General features: G+C 45.4%; 1 protein-coding gene across 9 annotated transcripts in view; it reads right to left on the bottom strand.

Annotated features, from left to right (window-relative positions):
- PPP3CB (protein phosphatase 3 catalytic subunit beta) overlaps positions 1 to 16845 on the bottom strand; it is a 1016614-nt gene that overhangs the window by 224973 nt on the left and 774796 nt on the right. For 5 of the 9 annotated variants that reach the window (XM_086922326.1, XM_086922329.1, XM_086922332.1 and 2 more), the window contains 3 exons: positions 5601 to 5678; positions 4621 to 4647; positions 2459 to 2543 (listed from right to left, as the gene is read on the bottom strand). In XM_086922326.1, the coding sequence (XP_086778452.1) occupies positions 2459 to 2543; positions 4621 to 4647; positions 5601 to 5678 (190 nt within the window). The remainder of the gene's footprint in view (positions 1 to 2458; positions 2544 to 4620; positions 4648 to 5600; positions 5679 to 16845) is intronic. The other 4 variants (XM_086922328.1, XM_086922330.1, XM_086922333.1 and 1 more) reach the window with 1 other exon arrangement.

Below are 16845 nucleotides of genomic sequence, written 5' to 3'. Positions count from 1 at the left end.
AAACCACGAGGCTTTCCTGCTGCCGGGTCTGCTGGGAGGACTCTTCAGTGATGCGATTTCATCGGCGCAGTTGGTGTGCCACTGTGTGAGGTTGCAGGCTGCTTCGTTGGGGTCTGTCGTGTTGGTGGGCGGGTTCTGGCTGAAGGCGGTGGTGAGCTGGTCGGCCGTGATCTTGCTCCAGCTTCTGCGAGGAACCTGTAGCAGGTGATGGTGAGTCGTGGTTCTCCTGAAGTTGAAGTGGATGCAGCTGTGATCTGTCCTGTGTAGTCCTGTTGAGTGGCTGAAGAAGATGTGCTTGCTGGAGGAGAAGATGGGGTCAAGCGTGTGGCTGGCGTAATGGGTGGGGGTGTTGCTTGAGTCCGAGGTTGGCGAGGTTGTCCAGCAGGGCAGCGGTGTTGCAGTCCTTGTTGTTCTCCAGGTGGAAGTTGAGGTCCCCTAGGAGGATGTAGTCTGTGGAGGTTAGGGCGTGCGGGCTGACAAAGTCTACGATGGCTTTGCTGAATAGTGTGCGTGGCCCCGGGGGTCTGTAGATGAGAGTGCCTCTGAGGGTGGTCTTGGGGTTGGTGTGTATCTGGAAGTGAAGGTGCTCAGCGGCGGTGAGGGTGTCGTCGGAGTTGGTCGTGATGCGGATGGTGTTCCTGTGGACGATGGCGATGCCTCCTCCGGTTTGCTTGATGCGGTCCCTCTGAGTGATCTTGTAGCCCTCCGGGATGGCTATGGCGATGTTGGGGGCTGAGGAGGCGTTCATCCAGGTTTCGGTGAGGAAGGCGACGTCTGGTGATGTTGTGTCAAGGAGGTTCCAGAGTTCGACGGCGTGCCTGTGGATGGAGCGGGTGTTGAGCAGGATGCACTTGAGGTGGTTGTTGCTGGTGCTCGGTTTGGCGGTTGCAGTGCAGGTTTGGAGGCAGGTGAATTTGCAGGCTTGGCAGGTGAAGAGTCCGTGGGTGCGTTTTGGGGTGGCTCGGTAGCAGACGGGGTTCCGGCCGGCGTTGAGTGCGTGGAGGGTGGTGGCGTCTTAAGTCCGTCGTGTGGGCTGGCATCGTCGAGGACCAGGGGTCCTGGCGCTGGGCGCGGTCCAGGCGCGGACAGGCTTGCCTTTGACGCACAGTCGGCGCACCTGCTGCGCGTGGGCTCCCCCATAAATGGCGAAGTGGGAGGGAGGAGCAGCTGGGAGGCGGGGCGGCGAATGGGGAGGGTTACAGAAAACAAAGGGGCGGGCCGCAGGGGAGCAGCGGCGGGGAGCAGGGGGGAGAGCGGGAAGACGGAGGCGAGGGGGCAGTAACAACGCAAAATAACAGTCAGGGGCAGCAGAAAAAGTACAACAATAAGAAACAGGCACAGCACAATAACAAACCAATAATCCTCAGCTGCAGGAGCAGCGGCGAATCACGGGCAGCGCAGACACGGACTACAGGACCCAGAAGCCTCTGCTGCGGGCAGCGGCAAGCTTGTGGCAGTAGCGGGGGACCTTGGGCACACTCACGGGGGTCCGCGCAGTGTGTGGAGCGACCGGCCCTGAAGCAGGGTCAGGGGTCACCAGTTGTGCCCCGTTCCTCAGGAATGCAAGCAACACACTTGCACTGTCTGAGGCTGTTACACAACTTCCATCTTGTGCCATGTCAGACCACAGCGAATCACCTGGTAACAACATACATAAACGCTTTCAAACAATACGGAGTCCTACAACCATATACATGTAAATACATTCGACTTTTACACAGAGATGTCAGCACAGGATCTGATCATGACACACAAGCATACCTTTACTCAAGTGGGCCTTTGGAGATTGCACCCATCTTTGAGCCAGGTAAAAATGCCTGATGAGCTACTGATCACTTAAAACATGCTAGGCTGCTATAATTACTCTCAACTGTACTTCGCTACAGACACAAACAGTAATCCCAAGCCCAGCCAAGGGTTCGCTTTTGGTTCCCCTCCATGAACTCAAAGAAAGGATGTGGGGCTCTATGTCAATTTCATGCCTGGGTTCACAGTGTACACCATGATTTTGTGTGTGTGGAGGTTAAATTAGAGTCAGGATACCAGATTGACTTGCTGTTGGGTGACTCAGGACTGGGGCACAAATCTTCTGCCATGCTGGGGGACATTCGAATCCCAACACAGCCGTTTACAGATTCACATACTTTGATAAAGGGTTGGATACTGTTACAATATCAGTATAATAAATACACTGAGAATTGAGTGCACATTGCATTTTAGAATATGCAAAATTACTTTCCCTTACAACATTGGACGGTCCAAACGTCATGTACTGTTTCTTCAAGCCCACAGCCATAGAGCTCGGGGTATCCGTTGTTTGTAAACCATTTTTGCATGTTATCACTACTTTAAAGAGTTAACATTTATAGTTTTATTAAACAAGCAATACCTATGAAAACCCACAACACGGAGAACTGCATAACCATCAACCATAAACAAGCACACATGTTATGATTACCTCAGGACAGAGAATACTCTTGCCATCTTGCCAATTGCACGAATTTTGTTTCTGATTATTTCTTTTCGTGCTGCAGCTGTACCTACTTTAAATGGAAAAAAACACATCTCAATTACAAGAATAACCATTTTACAAATGTAGTAGTGTTCACCTTTTATTATGCTAAACACACTAATATCGAGCTTTGGCTATTACAAACTATGGGGCACAGGTTTCAATCATTTTTTCATTCGTATCAAACCACATTTTGCAATTCTGTAACCTGTTACCGAATTGCAAAATGGGTTTGCAATTTGGTATTTGGGAGGGGCGTGTTGAGGGTGTCCCTTCCAAATAACGAATCCTACTGGTATGTATGAATGTTTGTGACCGTGAATGCGGTTATAAAACATTCACATTTTATCTACTTTAAGTAGGTGGTAACCTATTCACAAGTGGGAAGGGCTCCCCAAGGGACCCTCTTACCTCTTTGGAAAGGTTGTTAAACGTTTTTTTATGAGCAGGCAGTGGTCCCAAGGACCACTGCCTGCTCTTAAAAAATGAAAAGAAAACTATATTTTTTAAATAAAACCCAACCCATTTTCCTTCAAGGAAAACGAACTGCATTTAAAAAAAAAAAGGATTTATTTATTTAAAAGCAATCACTGACATGATGGTCCGCTGACCCCAGCAGGCCCATATCCCCCTGTTTTTAGCAATTCATACGGGGTCGCAAATTGCAAACTGTCTCAATAATATTAATGAGGTAGGTCGATTTGCGGCCCACTAGGAATCCGTATATGAAACTCATGGAGTTTCATACATTGGAAATTGCGATTACCTAATAGCGATTCTCAGAAAATCGCAATTAAGTAATTGCAATTTCCAGATTTGATACATGTGGCCCTATATAACTACACAGCCGCAGCGGACAAGAAAATTATTAGACCCTCATTTCCATATAATGCAACCGCCCTATGGGAAAACCTTAAAACGACATTTCACTCTGCAGACTTTGAAGACCATTCATTACAAACCATGCCTGTGTGAGGACTTTATTCAGATGTGATTTTTCTGTATATATATAGCCCTTGATCACAAACTGCTTATACTGTGGAACATCGACACTTCATTAACTGCTAACACTGTAAACTTCTACAAGCGTGAGGCAGCATAAGCCTAATATGATTAAAAGGATCCCAAAGCGTGCCATGTTTGACTAATCTACTTTGAGTCTATGAAGTGACCGACATATCCCTGCATTGTTGAACTTTTTGGAAATCTTTACTTTATTCTTAGGTGCGGTAAAGTAGAAATAGTTTTCGAACCTCAATATGTGTTTGTTCATTGAAGGCAATTTGGCAATGCACTGAAACACAACACTAAATACGCAAATTAGAAAGAAAAGGGATACAAATGAAAGCAAAGTTTGCGTTTACAGATCGTTCCTCTACCACTGAGTGGAAACACTGCAATAGTCCTACAACTGATACAAATTAATTCTGTATTACCATTTCAAAATTAGCTCTGTTAATTACATACGACTCTTAAGGCTACATTAGAAAGCGTGGAATTCTAACCTCCAAAACTCCTATCCTTTTTTAATTTGCAAAAGAGTTATTTATCCATAAGAGAAAAAAAAAACCTTCATGATAATTTCTATACTTCCAAACACCACTCGCAAAAAGAGCCGTTATGAAAATACAAGGTTTTTAAAAGCAAATAGGACAAAACATATAAAACGAGAAATTCAACTATTTTAATATGTAATCATAATCCCTGTGCACATATTTGTTAACAATTATATACTTTACATGCACACTTATCAAAGAAAAATATACACTACGAAACCACAAAAGCACAGAGACAAGACAAACAAATGAAAGGTCAACAGCCATGCAAGTCAGATATGCAAATGTTAGAAACAGATATAAGGATGAAAATCTACGAAAATGAAGGGGAAAAGTTGAGAAAATGATCATGCACAGAAAGACAGATGTCTAGGAATATGACTTCTGATGACTGTACAACTTAAACGTTTTATGTTTTGGGGGAAATAGCAATCAGAGGGGTGTAATAAAACGAACGATTACAAAGTAAATTACTTATCACATTCTGTAAATCGTATTACAGTAGTTTTTGAAGTCATATTTCAAAACAAAGTAGCTCTGTCTGGTCTGTACCTTTTTTATTGCCATATATGAGTCGCTCTTCAGATGGAGAATCCAGATAAAGAGGAAGTGAATGATGGAGAAAAAGGTGAGTGAGACAAATAAAAAGCAGAGATATTTTTTCCTGCCAGTGGTAATAGAAAATGAATGCAGAAAAGAAAAAAATGAAAAATGTACAGCAGCCAAACTACTGAAAAATGCATTAGTTGAGAAAATTAGTGGACACACAAAATGCCATCAAGTTGTTGCCAAAAATAATCTTCTTTCAGGTTTGTGTGGAGAAGCGGTCTAAACCATTACAGTTTCCAATAAATAAACAAATACAAAGTATTCACTTTACCTTAATTAAACCCGTCTGACAAAAAACTGACACAATACAAAATATGTAAACGCACATACTTAAACTTTTAAAAAATGACTCCACTAATTGCATGACGATGCAAGCATGTAACATGAATGAAAAATGATCACTGCTTGCATAATTTGTACATAATATTTGGGAAATTAAACCCGTATTTACATCTTCCTGGGATTATACCTCGGTATATGTTAAATGCCTGAGCATTAGATACATATCATTTTTTATATAAAGTCATGTTGTGTTATACATCAATATCCAAGTGTAGCAGGCCTACAGTACATATCAAAAGTACATAATACATGGTAAATAAAAAAGAAATGCTGCAAGGCCTTAAAATAATTGTAGTGCAGCACACAAACCTGAGTTACAAAAATAAATGAATGGCGGTTTTGAAACAAACTGAACAGATTATGTACAAGTAATGCAAATCCGTTTTAGAGTTTCGTGGTAATGTAATTAATTTGCCATGATATGCATGTATTTTAAAACTTAAAAGTGCAAATAAATCAATGAAAAGACAGACGGCTTTAATGAAAAAGAATCATCTCAATAAATATATGCAATCCTGTGGAGCAAAGATTTACCGCATATGCTTAGATAAAAGTTACTACAAGCTTGAAAATAGTCCTACCGTCAAACTGATCTTCTCCCTCAGTCATTAGTTCATCGTCTGAGCAAATACTGAGAACATTCACCAGCATTTCCGTCACTGTAACAAAATAAAAATATATAAATTGTGTGACATAAAAAACAGACAGTGCTAGCCAGCTTTTTTAGCTGCAAGTCAAACATCTTTGAGAAGGATTAGGTCAATTCTTTTTTATAATTAATAACAGTGTCACCGTATTTTCCAGTGCGCAGAACAAATAAACTTCTTTCAATGCGCATCGTCGTGAAAATGGAACTCATTCCTCTCATCATCACACTCTTCTAAAATAAAACTTGATTAGTCCATTGGCATGAGGAGTCAGAGCATTTTACGGATCAGAATGGCTTGTATTCGCCCGGGTATTTCCCGGTGGGCTGAGGCGCTTGGAAATGGGTTTAAAGGCACAGGGCCGCCACATGGGCCTCTGTCACTGTCCCCCACTCCCGGAATTTGATGACGTAGAAAGAAGAGGAGAGGGAGGAGGAATGTAAAGAGAAAGTGATCAGAGAGGTCTTGAGTAAAATGGAGTGTAGTGGACCAATGAATATTAAGTTAAACAAACAGGCCAAAGACAATCTCAAGATTGAAAAACCTCTTTAAGGAGTTCTACAAGAAGCCCCTGTTTCAACAACCCTGAAATTGATAGGGCAAGACTTTAAAAAACAAATCTTTAACTGACATATATATAGACTAATTGCGTAACAATTACAAATCGGTCACTAGCATCCAAAAAACATCTGGGAATGGATTTGCACTGAATATAAGAACAATTTGAATACGTAAAGCTTTTTGATGATTTTTCAGCGTAGTTTTAGACTGCATCATATCTACGATATGGGCCTGTTATTCAACCTGCAGGAGTCGCTTAATGCTAGTGCTTGCATGTGTTGATACCTGTTAATATCCCGTTACACCCTCAGCATCAAGAAAGTATTGCCCAGTTTCCTTGCCTCTGCTATCATGCCATATGGGATGGATTCCCTAATATTAAAGTCTAGTAATTACTCGTGGCAATAGGCACAGGGTGCAACGCGTGTGTCGATTTGATAAATTCTTGTTTTACTCCAAATCTACCCCCACTGGACCCCAGAAGCAATGCTAACCTCGCCATTCCACTGCCTGTGCTGCCCGCAGAGACGGTGTCATTACATTAGGTGGAGGAGTTGAGCAGATTACACTCAAGGCTTGTGAGTGAACTCCACTGCCCAATGTTTACCTGAAATAGAAGACATACCCCTGCCACTTGGCACTTGCCAGCAACATCCAGCATATTGCATGGTATGCACATAACGCCAGCATCTTTGTGAAACAGGCGGAAATCTTGAAATGATAAACTCACTAGTCGATACTTTCTTGGAGTCTCAGCAGAGGGCTCCTATTGTAGGCAATTATGATGTATGCTAAAAAAATACAAGATCGGCCCAAGTGGGAAAATGCAATTCCACTTCAATGGGCACGGCAAGAGAAGTTAGTGCCTTTCTGGGATTCCTTTGTGATGTGGAAACTGGCCCATTGTTCTGGAGGTGCGACCCTAAGTTTAAGGAGGATTTGTGTACTTTTCTGATGATATTCTAAGCAAACCTGTATGCTATTCACAAACCTATGATGATGGCCTCTTTAACCATTTCTGGCTATAAACATAGACCATGGCATGCTCGCCTTAAATAAGCAATGTCGTTGTTGGTTCACTTCAATCTGCCACTCTACCTCTTTCCCCACCTGCCCCGTAGGGATATTTTCTTAGGCAATAAGAGGTTTAGCCCCTGTTCATTCATTTTTTTACACTGTATTTTTTTGGGGGGGGGGGGGGATGTTCATTTAACTTGTACGTTGAGTAATATGTTACCCTCATCACCACAGAGGGGACACTATACCGAGGATTTTTATGGGAACTGTTGTAATGTTTGAGTTGCCCAAATTTCTTCACAATGTAATGAAGTAACAATGCTTGCTTACACTATATGCTATTTTTTTTAAACGGGGTTGCAGCCAAAAAATATGTGGAGATTTTTTGACAAGCTCCTTAAGAGTTGTTCTTTGTGACCAGACTAAAACTTAGAACCGACAGCATTATGTACTATTGTTTTGTAATAAGCATCAAGCATATTAAATTACTCAAGTTCAAAGATGCTTTATTCGAGTTTTTCTCATAAAAGCACGTACAATCACAAATATAAAAACATTATTAACCCCTTCGCTGCGGCGTCTATTCCGCCGCAGCACTAAGGGGGCGGGGCGGCCGCGCGGCGGTTCTGTGCTTGTGACGGAACTGCTCCGTCACGGCTCGCGGGTGAGCTGTGCTTGTGACGGAACGGTTCCGTCACAAACCCGCCCGCCCTTTATTTCGTCAGCGCAGGCGCGGAATTTGCGCCGCGCAGGCGCGGCGAGCGGGTCGTGGATGAACCGTTCCGTCACAAGCACAGCTCACCCGAGGCTTGTGATGGAACGGTTCCATCACAAGCATGCAAGGGGTTAAGAAAGCATCTCAACATTTAGAAAACATTAATTCATAAGTAAAAGTTACAAATAAAATATTCAAGTATGATAAAATACAGACAAACCCTGAATACAATAAAAGACAATCAGCTGCCTAAAACCCTCTGTCTGATAGTCCATGCCCATCCTAAATATTTGGCTGTTGCTATAACTAAAGGCAAAGAAGTGCTAGTACAAATAATTCTTAGAGCTACAGCGCTACTGGTGGTACCTAGATTTTTGCACGCTGGTGTTAACCAAATGCACCTGGGTTCATAGGTTCTACAAGCAAATAAGAAGTGACCAATTGTTTCCTTATGAGCTCCACAGGCTGGACCATTGCTGTTAGACGACCCCCCCACCTGCCTGTTAGAGACATAAGGGGGAGAGCGCCTGCTCTTATTTGAAAAAGGAGCTTCCTGTCACTAGGCGTAGTTATAGCATCCCAATAGAGTTCTAAGCTGGGATACAGTTTAACTTCTAAGAAACCTTCAGCCATAGAACCCGCATTGGTATCTCTCCAATTCCGAGTAGCCACATTTTCCCAATAAATTTCCTTTAGGACTTTTTTACTTGGGAATGAGGCACCTGTCGGATTATCCCAGAGCAGTTGGACACCGAGGTCACCCAGCACAGTTCTAAGAGCATTCAGCCAGCCTATTTTATGGAACACATCCGCTTTGATTATAGCTAGAAACCCCTCGGCATAATGGTGAAGCTCGGGAGTAGTCCAGAGCCTCCTCCAGTATAGGATAGGACGCAGCCTCGCCAGATCTACTACAGCCTTCCTGCCCAAATCGTACCTGAGTGGGAGTAATGGAGTACTTTTAGGAAGACCAGTGATTGCCCTGAAAAACTTATTTTCTGATGTTTGTAATGACTTGAGCTTCTCAAAGCCCCACAACTCAGCACCGTATAGTGCAGAGCCGAGGGCCTTGGCTTCGTAGACCTGCAATGCTGGCTTGATTGGTTTAGTCCTAGCTTTTCTATGCTCTGAACCAAGAGCACCAGCCAATTGTCTATGCCTTAGGACTGCAATATCTATATGTTGGGACCATCTAAGATCATTTGTTACATGGATACTCAGATACATGAAAGCTTTGACTATCTCTAGAGGGCGATCATTCATAGTCAACTTGGATCTAAAACTTCGATGGGGGTTAAAAGTCATAAGCTTAGTTTTAACCACATTGACTTCTAAGCCATGCTCCCCACAAAAATTGTCCAAACAAAATAATGCTCGCTGTAGGCCGCTCGGAGTCTTTGATAAAATTAGGGTATCGTCTGCGAACATTAAAATCGGTATCTTAATACCAGCCAGAGAAGGTGCGTCTACATTAGCAGATAACATGCGAGCAACGACACCATTAATAAATAAGGAGAAGAGCGTTGGGGCCATCGAACATCCTTGCCAAACTCCCCGCTCCACCGGAAAGTCTACGGTGACCACTCCCTGCCCCCCCACTGAATCTTGGCAAAATTAGCTTCATGCAACCGCATTATCATTGTCAGTAGTTCTTCCGGTAGACCCAGGTTCCTCAGTACCGACCACAGCTTAGACCTTGGAACCAGGTCGAAGGCAGCCCACAAATCGACAAAAGCTGCGTACAGGCTGCCCTCGCCCAGCAACACAGTTCGCCACTGGAGTAAGGTAAATCGGAATACCTGGTCCACCGTACTAGTTGACTTCCGGAACCCAGCTTGGAATGGAGACAGGGCATTGTTCTCCTCAACCCAGTCCAAAAGCTTGTTGACAACCATCCTCCCCACCACCTTTTGGATGGTGTCAATTAAGCTTATAGGTCTATAGTTCCCGGGTTTGGATCGATCACCCTTCTTAAATACAGGTATTATAATTGCACCGTGCCAGGATGTCGGTATAGGTGCTCCCTGTGCCACTGCATTAACAAGAAGAAGGATATGCTTACACCAGCGCTCTTTATCATTAATAAAGAGATCCGCCGGGATCCCGTCCAAGCCTGGGGCTCTACCACTAGTCACTGAGCTGAGGGCCATCATTACTTCGTTGTTACTAAAGGAGTTATCTTTTAAGTAAACCGGCATAAACCCAACCATCTCACTACCTAGTTGCGTTTCGACATACTGGGGCTTAAAATAGTTAACCCAGTCCTCCTCCGATACGTTATTATCCGGAGGGTCGGGATCTCCACCCCTGCCCCATTTTACAATGTTCCAAAAGAGCCTGGAATGACTTTTCCCACTCGCATCCTTTAGCTCATTCCAATGGAGCTCGTCCCACGTTTTCTTAGCTGAGGATATACTATCCTTTTAGGCCTTTCTAGCAATACGAATGGTCGTCAGGTCTCTCCTCTTGATTGCGGTACCTAAAGCTAAGCGGGCATTCCGGCACTGGGTATTATACCATTTTGCTGGCTTGATAGTTACCCTACTGGACTTCTTTATCGGTTTCAGGAAAGGGTTCCTGATAATGAAAAAGAGATTATCATGGATTTCTGTTGCTGTGTTCGGGCGTTACATGTTTGGATTGGCCTGCTCCATAGCCGTTATCGCTTTGTCTACCTCAGCGTTAATAATATCCATAGACCGTTGATTGGACAAGACATATGGCCATTTTAACCTACGCATATCGTTTGTAGGGACAATCAAAGGGACACTATCCCTCATTAAAGTTGGGGCCTCATTTTCGGGTGTCCACCATTTGTGCTCTACGCACAGCGGATTGTGATAGCTTTCAATCCTCCATTTAACTTCCATGTCGCAGACTAATTTCCAGAGTTTCAAGCTACACAAAACATAGTCTATTCTGCTCCTATGTCGCCCATTGTCGAAGGTACATGCCCCTGCCTTGTCACTCTTGGTCCTCCCGTTTAGTGCCCTTAAACCCCTTTCGAGACAAATAGCATTTAAACAGATAATGCCTTCGGACCATCGAGTGACAGGATTCAGTTCAAGTTTGGGGAACCCCCATTGCCTATCCTCTTCCTCCCCAGCAAAATCATCACAGATGGCCAAAGGTTCAAAAGTACGGTTCAGATCACAGTCTATGATAATGTTAATATCCAGAGAATGGGTTTCAATGAGGGAGCCCAAAGCTGCTAAAACTTCTGACCTCCCACCCTTGTTGCCCCTGGCATAGACATTATAAATGTCAAGCCGTCCTAGAGGGCCCATGTTCACTTTAATGCATTGGATATCTTTACTTCCAACATCTACCACCTTAACATTTAGCGACATACTTTGCCGGACCCATATAGTCAGGCCACCCATAGGTCGGCCCTTGGAACCTTTAGTTGCTGGGACCGAGTAATTCAAATACCCTTGGGCAAAAGAGGGTTCACACAGCCATGTCTCCTGAAAAATTCACACATCAAAAGTATTAACAAAGTTTAGCCAATCCTGAGTTTCCTGTTTAGGGCGCATGCCAGCTATGTTTCACAAAACTAGCTTTCCCACACCATCCCTCTCGCTATGAGAAAGTCCTAGGGGGATACCTACTGGGGGAGTGAAGAGAACTATAGTGTTGCGAATAACTGCAACAGAATCAGTATTTCCATTCATCATGCCGGCCCAGCATGAAGGGTAAACGGGAGGGGGATTAGAATCTTCCTGTGAATGACAGCTAGCTCGGTTACTACCCAGTCAGTCGCAGTCATTGAGGCCCGAAAGAACATTAAATCTATTTGTGACCTCAACATCTGCAATATCTCCTTGGTCTCCTCTGGGCCAAGCTCTATTTGTTTTCATAGGTATTGTGTTCCACCCTCCTGTTCCCATTGGAAAGCGAATGTTATTGGCGGGCGTCCTATTCATAGGATTCCAGTGACTAAATGTGCCCTGATTACCTGGTCTGTAAAAAAAACCAAGAGGCAATATTTCGATGCCCTGGCCCTTCGACATTGTACTTCGTTCTAATTCCCTAAAGATCCTAGCTACTGGTATCGGGAAGTTTATAACTATACAATCGCCCTCTCTATTCTTTCTAGAGCGTTCCAACCATGCCACTCGGCGGGCCATAATTATATTGTAACCTACCATATGGCCGCCTTCAATATTTTGTGAAAACCAGTGCATAACTTTGTTCTTTAGTTGAAAGTAGTCCTCTTTTTCCCCTTGACGGAGAGGAGGGACTTTGGCCATAACCACCACTAAAGGAGTGCTTTGCAGGGGTAAATCTAGGATAGACCAGTTGCCTATGCCTTGGACCGGCTTGTTAAGATGGATAGGGCCAGTGGCCGGTTTACATGGCTGAGCACCGACTTCCTGATATAACTGCAGACCCCCTGTGAGGCACTGGCTTGCCTCGATGCCCAGAACTCTACCCCTCGGGTCAGATGCTCTATTGTCACTGTTTATCGCAGGCCCTTTTACTATTTGAGGTGCAAGGTTGCATGGAGCTATTGGTTGGGATTTATTATTATCGACCCGTTCGCTTGTTTGTGTAGAGTCAGCTCCCAGCTTCTTGTGGGCGATTAAAGAGTATAACATTTCAGAATTGTTAATAGTGACTTGTTCCAGCTTGCCTAGGCTGAGAGTGATTATTTTTAATCTCTCTATTAGGGGGAGTATTAGGGATCTAATTATGTGTTCTACCTGCCCTAACAGAACACTGTGGAATTTTAGTTTGCGATCTGAACATCATCTGCGCCAGCTTGTCACCTATGTACTACGTGCACGGCAGCCATTTTAGATATCATGGTCTCCCTGTCCACGATCGATCGCCAGCGCGCCCCTCTGACCCAGCAAGCATCCTCCGCGCACCCTGGCTCCCCCTCCCTCCTCCTTATGAGCATGACCCTGTCCTTGGGAGTCACGCCAGCGCCTGACCAACACCTCCTCTCCTCCCATGAATGCCCCTCTGTTGATAAACCTCCCCTCTGCACTGGATTGTCCACGCGGCATGAATACCACTCCATTGATGGCCCCTCACCCCGTGTCCGACTGTCCACACAGGTCCGAGGCCATTGCCTAAGCCGGGAGATATCATTTACTGCCCTTTATTGTATGAGGTCGCCCTCCTTCAAAGGACCCTCTATTGATCCAGGCCTCCCCACCCCCTGTGATATGATCAGGCGCCCACATCCTAAGACTCGACGGAACACTCAGCTGCGTGATGACCCCCTCCTCTTATCAGCGGGTTGAGGACCTCTATTGTGAAGGTATATGGGGGTGGGATTAACACGAGGATTACGGGGATGTCTTTTCCTTGCTTTACAAAGTTCTGATTGTAATAAAGGAAGGTCACATGCCATAAACCAGTGTATAAGAGGCCAGGCCTCCGAGAGGCTGTTAGAGCACCTCGAGACGATACCTTGTTGTCTGATCTGATGTGTTCTGCTCCGTCGGAATAAAACTTCTGTTTCCTGCCTTCTGGTCTCCGGCGCCTGCCTCATTGCTTGGTAAAGCTTGAATGGTACAAGGGCGGTTAGCGCCGGGCAAATCCTGAGAAAGGTCCTAGCCTTACCTTTTTCCACAATTGGCGTCCCAAAGCGTGGGGCCCATCAGCGACACGTGGATCCAGTGGGAGAGGTCCCGATGACAGAGTGAACGACTGCAACGATCGGGAAGAGCTCATGTCCGATAGACCCTCGTCTGACAGCCGATCATCCGACCTTCACTAGTTCTGAACAGACCTCTCTCGAGTGATCTACGGTCCTGACTGGGAACCATCAGGAGTGCCGCGAACATCACGAAGGAGAGAGGACGATCGGGCGCTGGATCCAGAGGACAGGAAACCGTCCATGCGGTCCGGGTAAGGTCGTGTAAACACGACGAATTGAGGAAAATTGTTTTTGTTTGGATAATACTAGTATTACGCTTTGTTGAAACCTCTGGAGATTCGCTGTCTGCAAACGGAGAAAAACAACAGGCTCTCTCTTTGCAAACAGTGAAGGATAGGTAACGCAGACTTTTGTCCCCGTTGTAATCCGTCGTGCCTATTTTCCTCCCCCACTGTTTCCCGAACTGTCGTTCGTGGATTATTGTCTGGAGATTCTTTGTCTGCAAACAGGGAAGAACAAGGTCTCTCTTTGCAGTAGAGAAAGAGTGGGTAACGATAACTTTTCGTGCCCACTTATTCTCCCCACTGAATTGTTTTGATTGACCGATTGTTCGGTATTGGTTCGTTTGAGGTATTCACCGCCGGCAAACAACGGAGAATAGAAATATTCTGTCTAGTCTTTGCCCGCCGTGATAAGATAGGTAGTGCAGACTTTTTGTCCCCGGTGTAAACCGTCATGCCTATCTTCTCCCCACTGGTTGGTAGCCTGTTTAGCCCGGACCGCTTATTGGAGATGAACCATCCAGCTCCACTGGAGGGCACCCCTAATAAGGACATGTTCACTAAGTATGGACTAGTCGCTATAGCTTACACTAGACTATGGCATAAATATACGAAAAAGAACCCTGAAAGTCAGTGGCCACTGATAGGTTCCTTTAGTGAAAATAAAATAAAAACATTAGAAATAGCGCTCCAGAAGAATAAGACCACGCCCACTATGCTCGACAGTATCGGCATGTGGCGCAAAGAAACGGAACAACGAAAGAAAAGAGAAGAAGCAAAAATAGGGAAAGAATTACGAAAGGCAGCCCACCTAGCCGCAAAACAACTAGAAGAAGAAATAAAAGAAAGAAAAGAAGCTACACAAAACCAAGAATCAGGGTCAACAGGCCAATGTCCTGTTAGGACCCCCTCTGCGCTCTACCCTGAACTACCCTCCAAACAACGGGCAAACGACGAGTTACTGCTAGGTCCCCCAATCATCTACATGCCCCCTCCATATGCTCCCAGCCAACAAAACCTGCAAGCCCCGAGTGTGAGTGAAAGTGACCCTAGTGCTAGTGCACCGGCCCTCACGGCCTCCGCACCAACCATATTAACAACTTCGTCAGACGACCCCGAGGCTAGCAAACAATCGTCAGCCAGGTTAAGTAGGTTAAGCAAAGATGAGCGGGATGGGATCAACGAAATAGCAAAGACATTGGTAGAACGAAGGGAGAGCGAAGAATACACAATGAGCGTATATAATTCACATGCCGACAGCCACAGACGGCATTTCATTTTGCGATTCAGCTACCACACCCTGAACGCGTATGAAGATAGGTATCAGAGTAAGGGTCCCGCTAAACTAACAACACTGTATAGGAAGATTGATGTTGGAGATGGGACTGAACGTGAGGCGACGGAGCTCTTCATGCAAATGCTTGAGGTCTTCCGCCACCTCGCGGAACAGAAACCAGAAGCCAAGATTACGGTCCCTGAAACAACCTCGGCAGAAGTAGCCAATACTATGATGCCTATCAGAGAAGCGGCTCCTTACTGGATCCCGCCACGGGGCCAGGGAACGAGCGATGATATTAATAATGAAAATGCAAAGGGGAGGGTTGTATACAATTGGGTTTACCAACCATGGGACCGACAAGACATCCTAACCTTTAAGCAAACCCTGCCCGACTTAAGAAAGAACCCGACGGCATTTTATACCGAATTAGGCACAGCCTTGGGTTCGACAATAATGACTTTAGCAGATATTGACTTGTTCTTTGGGTTATGCCTGCCAGCTGATGTGTGGAAGCAAATCCGGAAGGCTGACCACACGGATCTGTTTGGACATACCTGGGACCAACTCGGTAAACTAGATAGACAGCGAGAGCCGGGGAGTAAACCAGTGAAGGACATACTGGAACTCCCAGACAAACTGGTCCAGAAGTTAAAAACCCTGGTCCCGGAAAGAAAAGTAGACTGGTCGATAGTCACGGCCTGTCGACAGAAACCCCAGGAAGATGTGTCAGAATACTTCTCCCGATTTGAGACAGTGTTCTCCGACTACAGTGGCCAAGACATGACCACCGCAACCGGACAGCACCTGTTTGTGCAAAATTATGTAAAGGGACTAACACAAGAAGTCTCCCAAAAACTGCAGACGAGTGAGAGTAGTTGGGGGGCCTCCAAACCCGCAGCTATCCTTCAGATGGCTCAGTATTACGAGCACCAAAAGAATGAGAATGATAGGGCGTCCGAGAAAAAGAAGAAAGATTTAAAGGAAAGGGTAATGATAGCCCAGATACAGGGTATAACGCTAGGACGGGAACACCAAAGGGGGAACTACCAATCAACCACCCCCAGAGATCTACCTCCTAAAGATCACACCCCAACATCCCACACTGGACGGAGAGACATTAGCACTGACCAATGCGCCTTCTGCAAAGGGCTCGGCCATTGGAAATTCCAGTGTCCGGTTCTGCTAGAAATGAATAGAAAAAGGGATTCCAGGGATGTGGCAGGTGGCCCGAGAAATAGAGTACAAGGACGAGGGAGCACCAACGACACCAGCAATGACAGATCAGGGAGACTGAACACGTTTGACCGTCCCCGACAGAACCAATATCAGCTGTCCGAAGGTGAAAATGCCCCCGACTTTGCATAGGACTGCCAGGGGCAAGGGAGGGATCCAGTCGAGCTCTGTGTTGACCAGCAAGGTCCTTATGTCACCGCTAAGGTCTTGGGTACAGAGTCTCCATTCTTGGTAGACACTGGGGCGACACGTAGTGTGTTATCAAAACGACTGATTCCAAGGGCACCCTTGTCTGGCTCACACATAACGTCGATAGGTTTCGATGGGACGCCCTCCACTAACCCCCTGTCCGTACCTATTACCTTTGACCTAGAAAACAACACTACTGACGCGACATTTCTACTCTCCTCCAACTCCCCTGACGCCATTATGGGTATTGACTTACTGAAACATTTTCGAGCTACCATTAGGTGTTCCCC

The sequence above is a fragment of the Lissotriton vulgaris genome, chromosome 5 (genome assembly GCF_964263255.1).
Source record: "Lissotriton vulgaris chromosome 5, aLisVul1.2, whole genome shotgun sequence".
Lineage (NCBI taxonomy): Eukaryota > Metazoa > Chordata > Amphibia > Caudata > Salamandridae > Lissotriton > Lissotriton vulgaris.
This window is presented reverse-complemented; position numbering and strand designations above follow the sequence as displayed.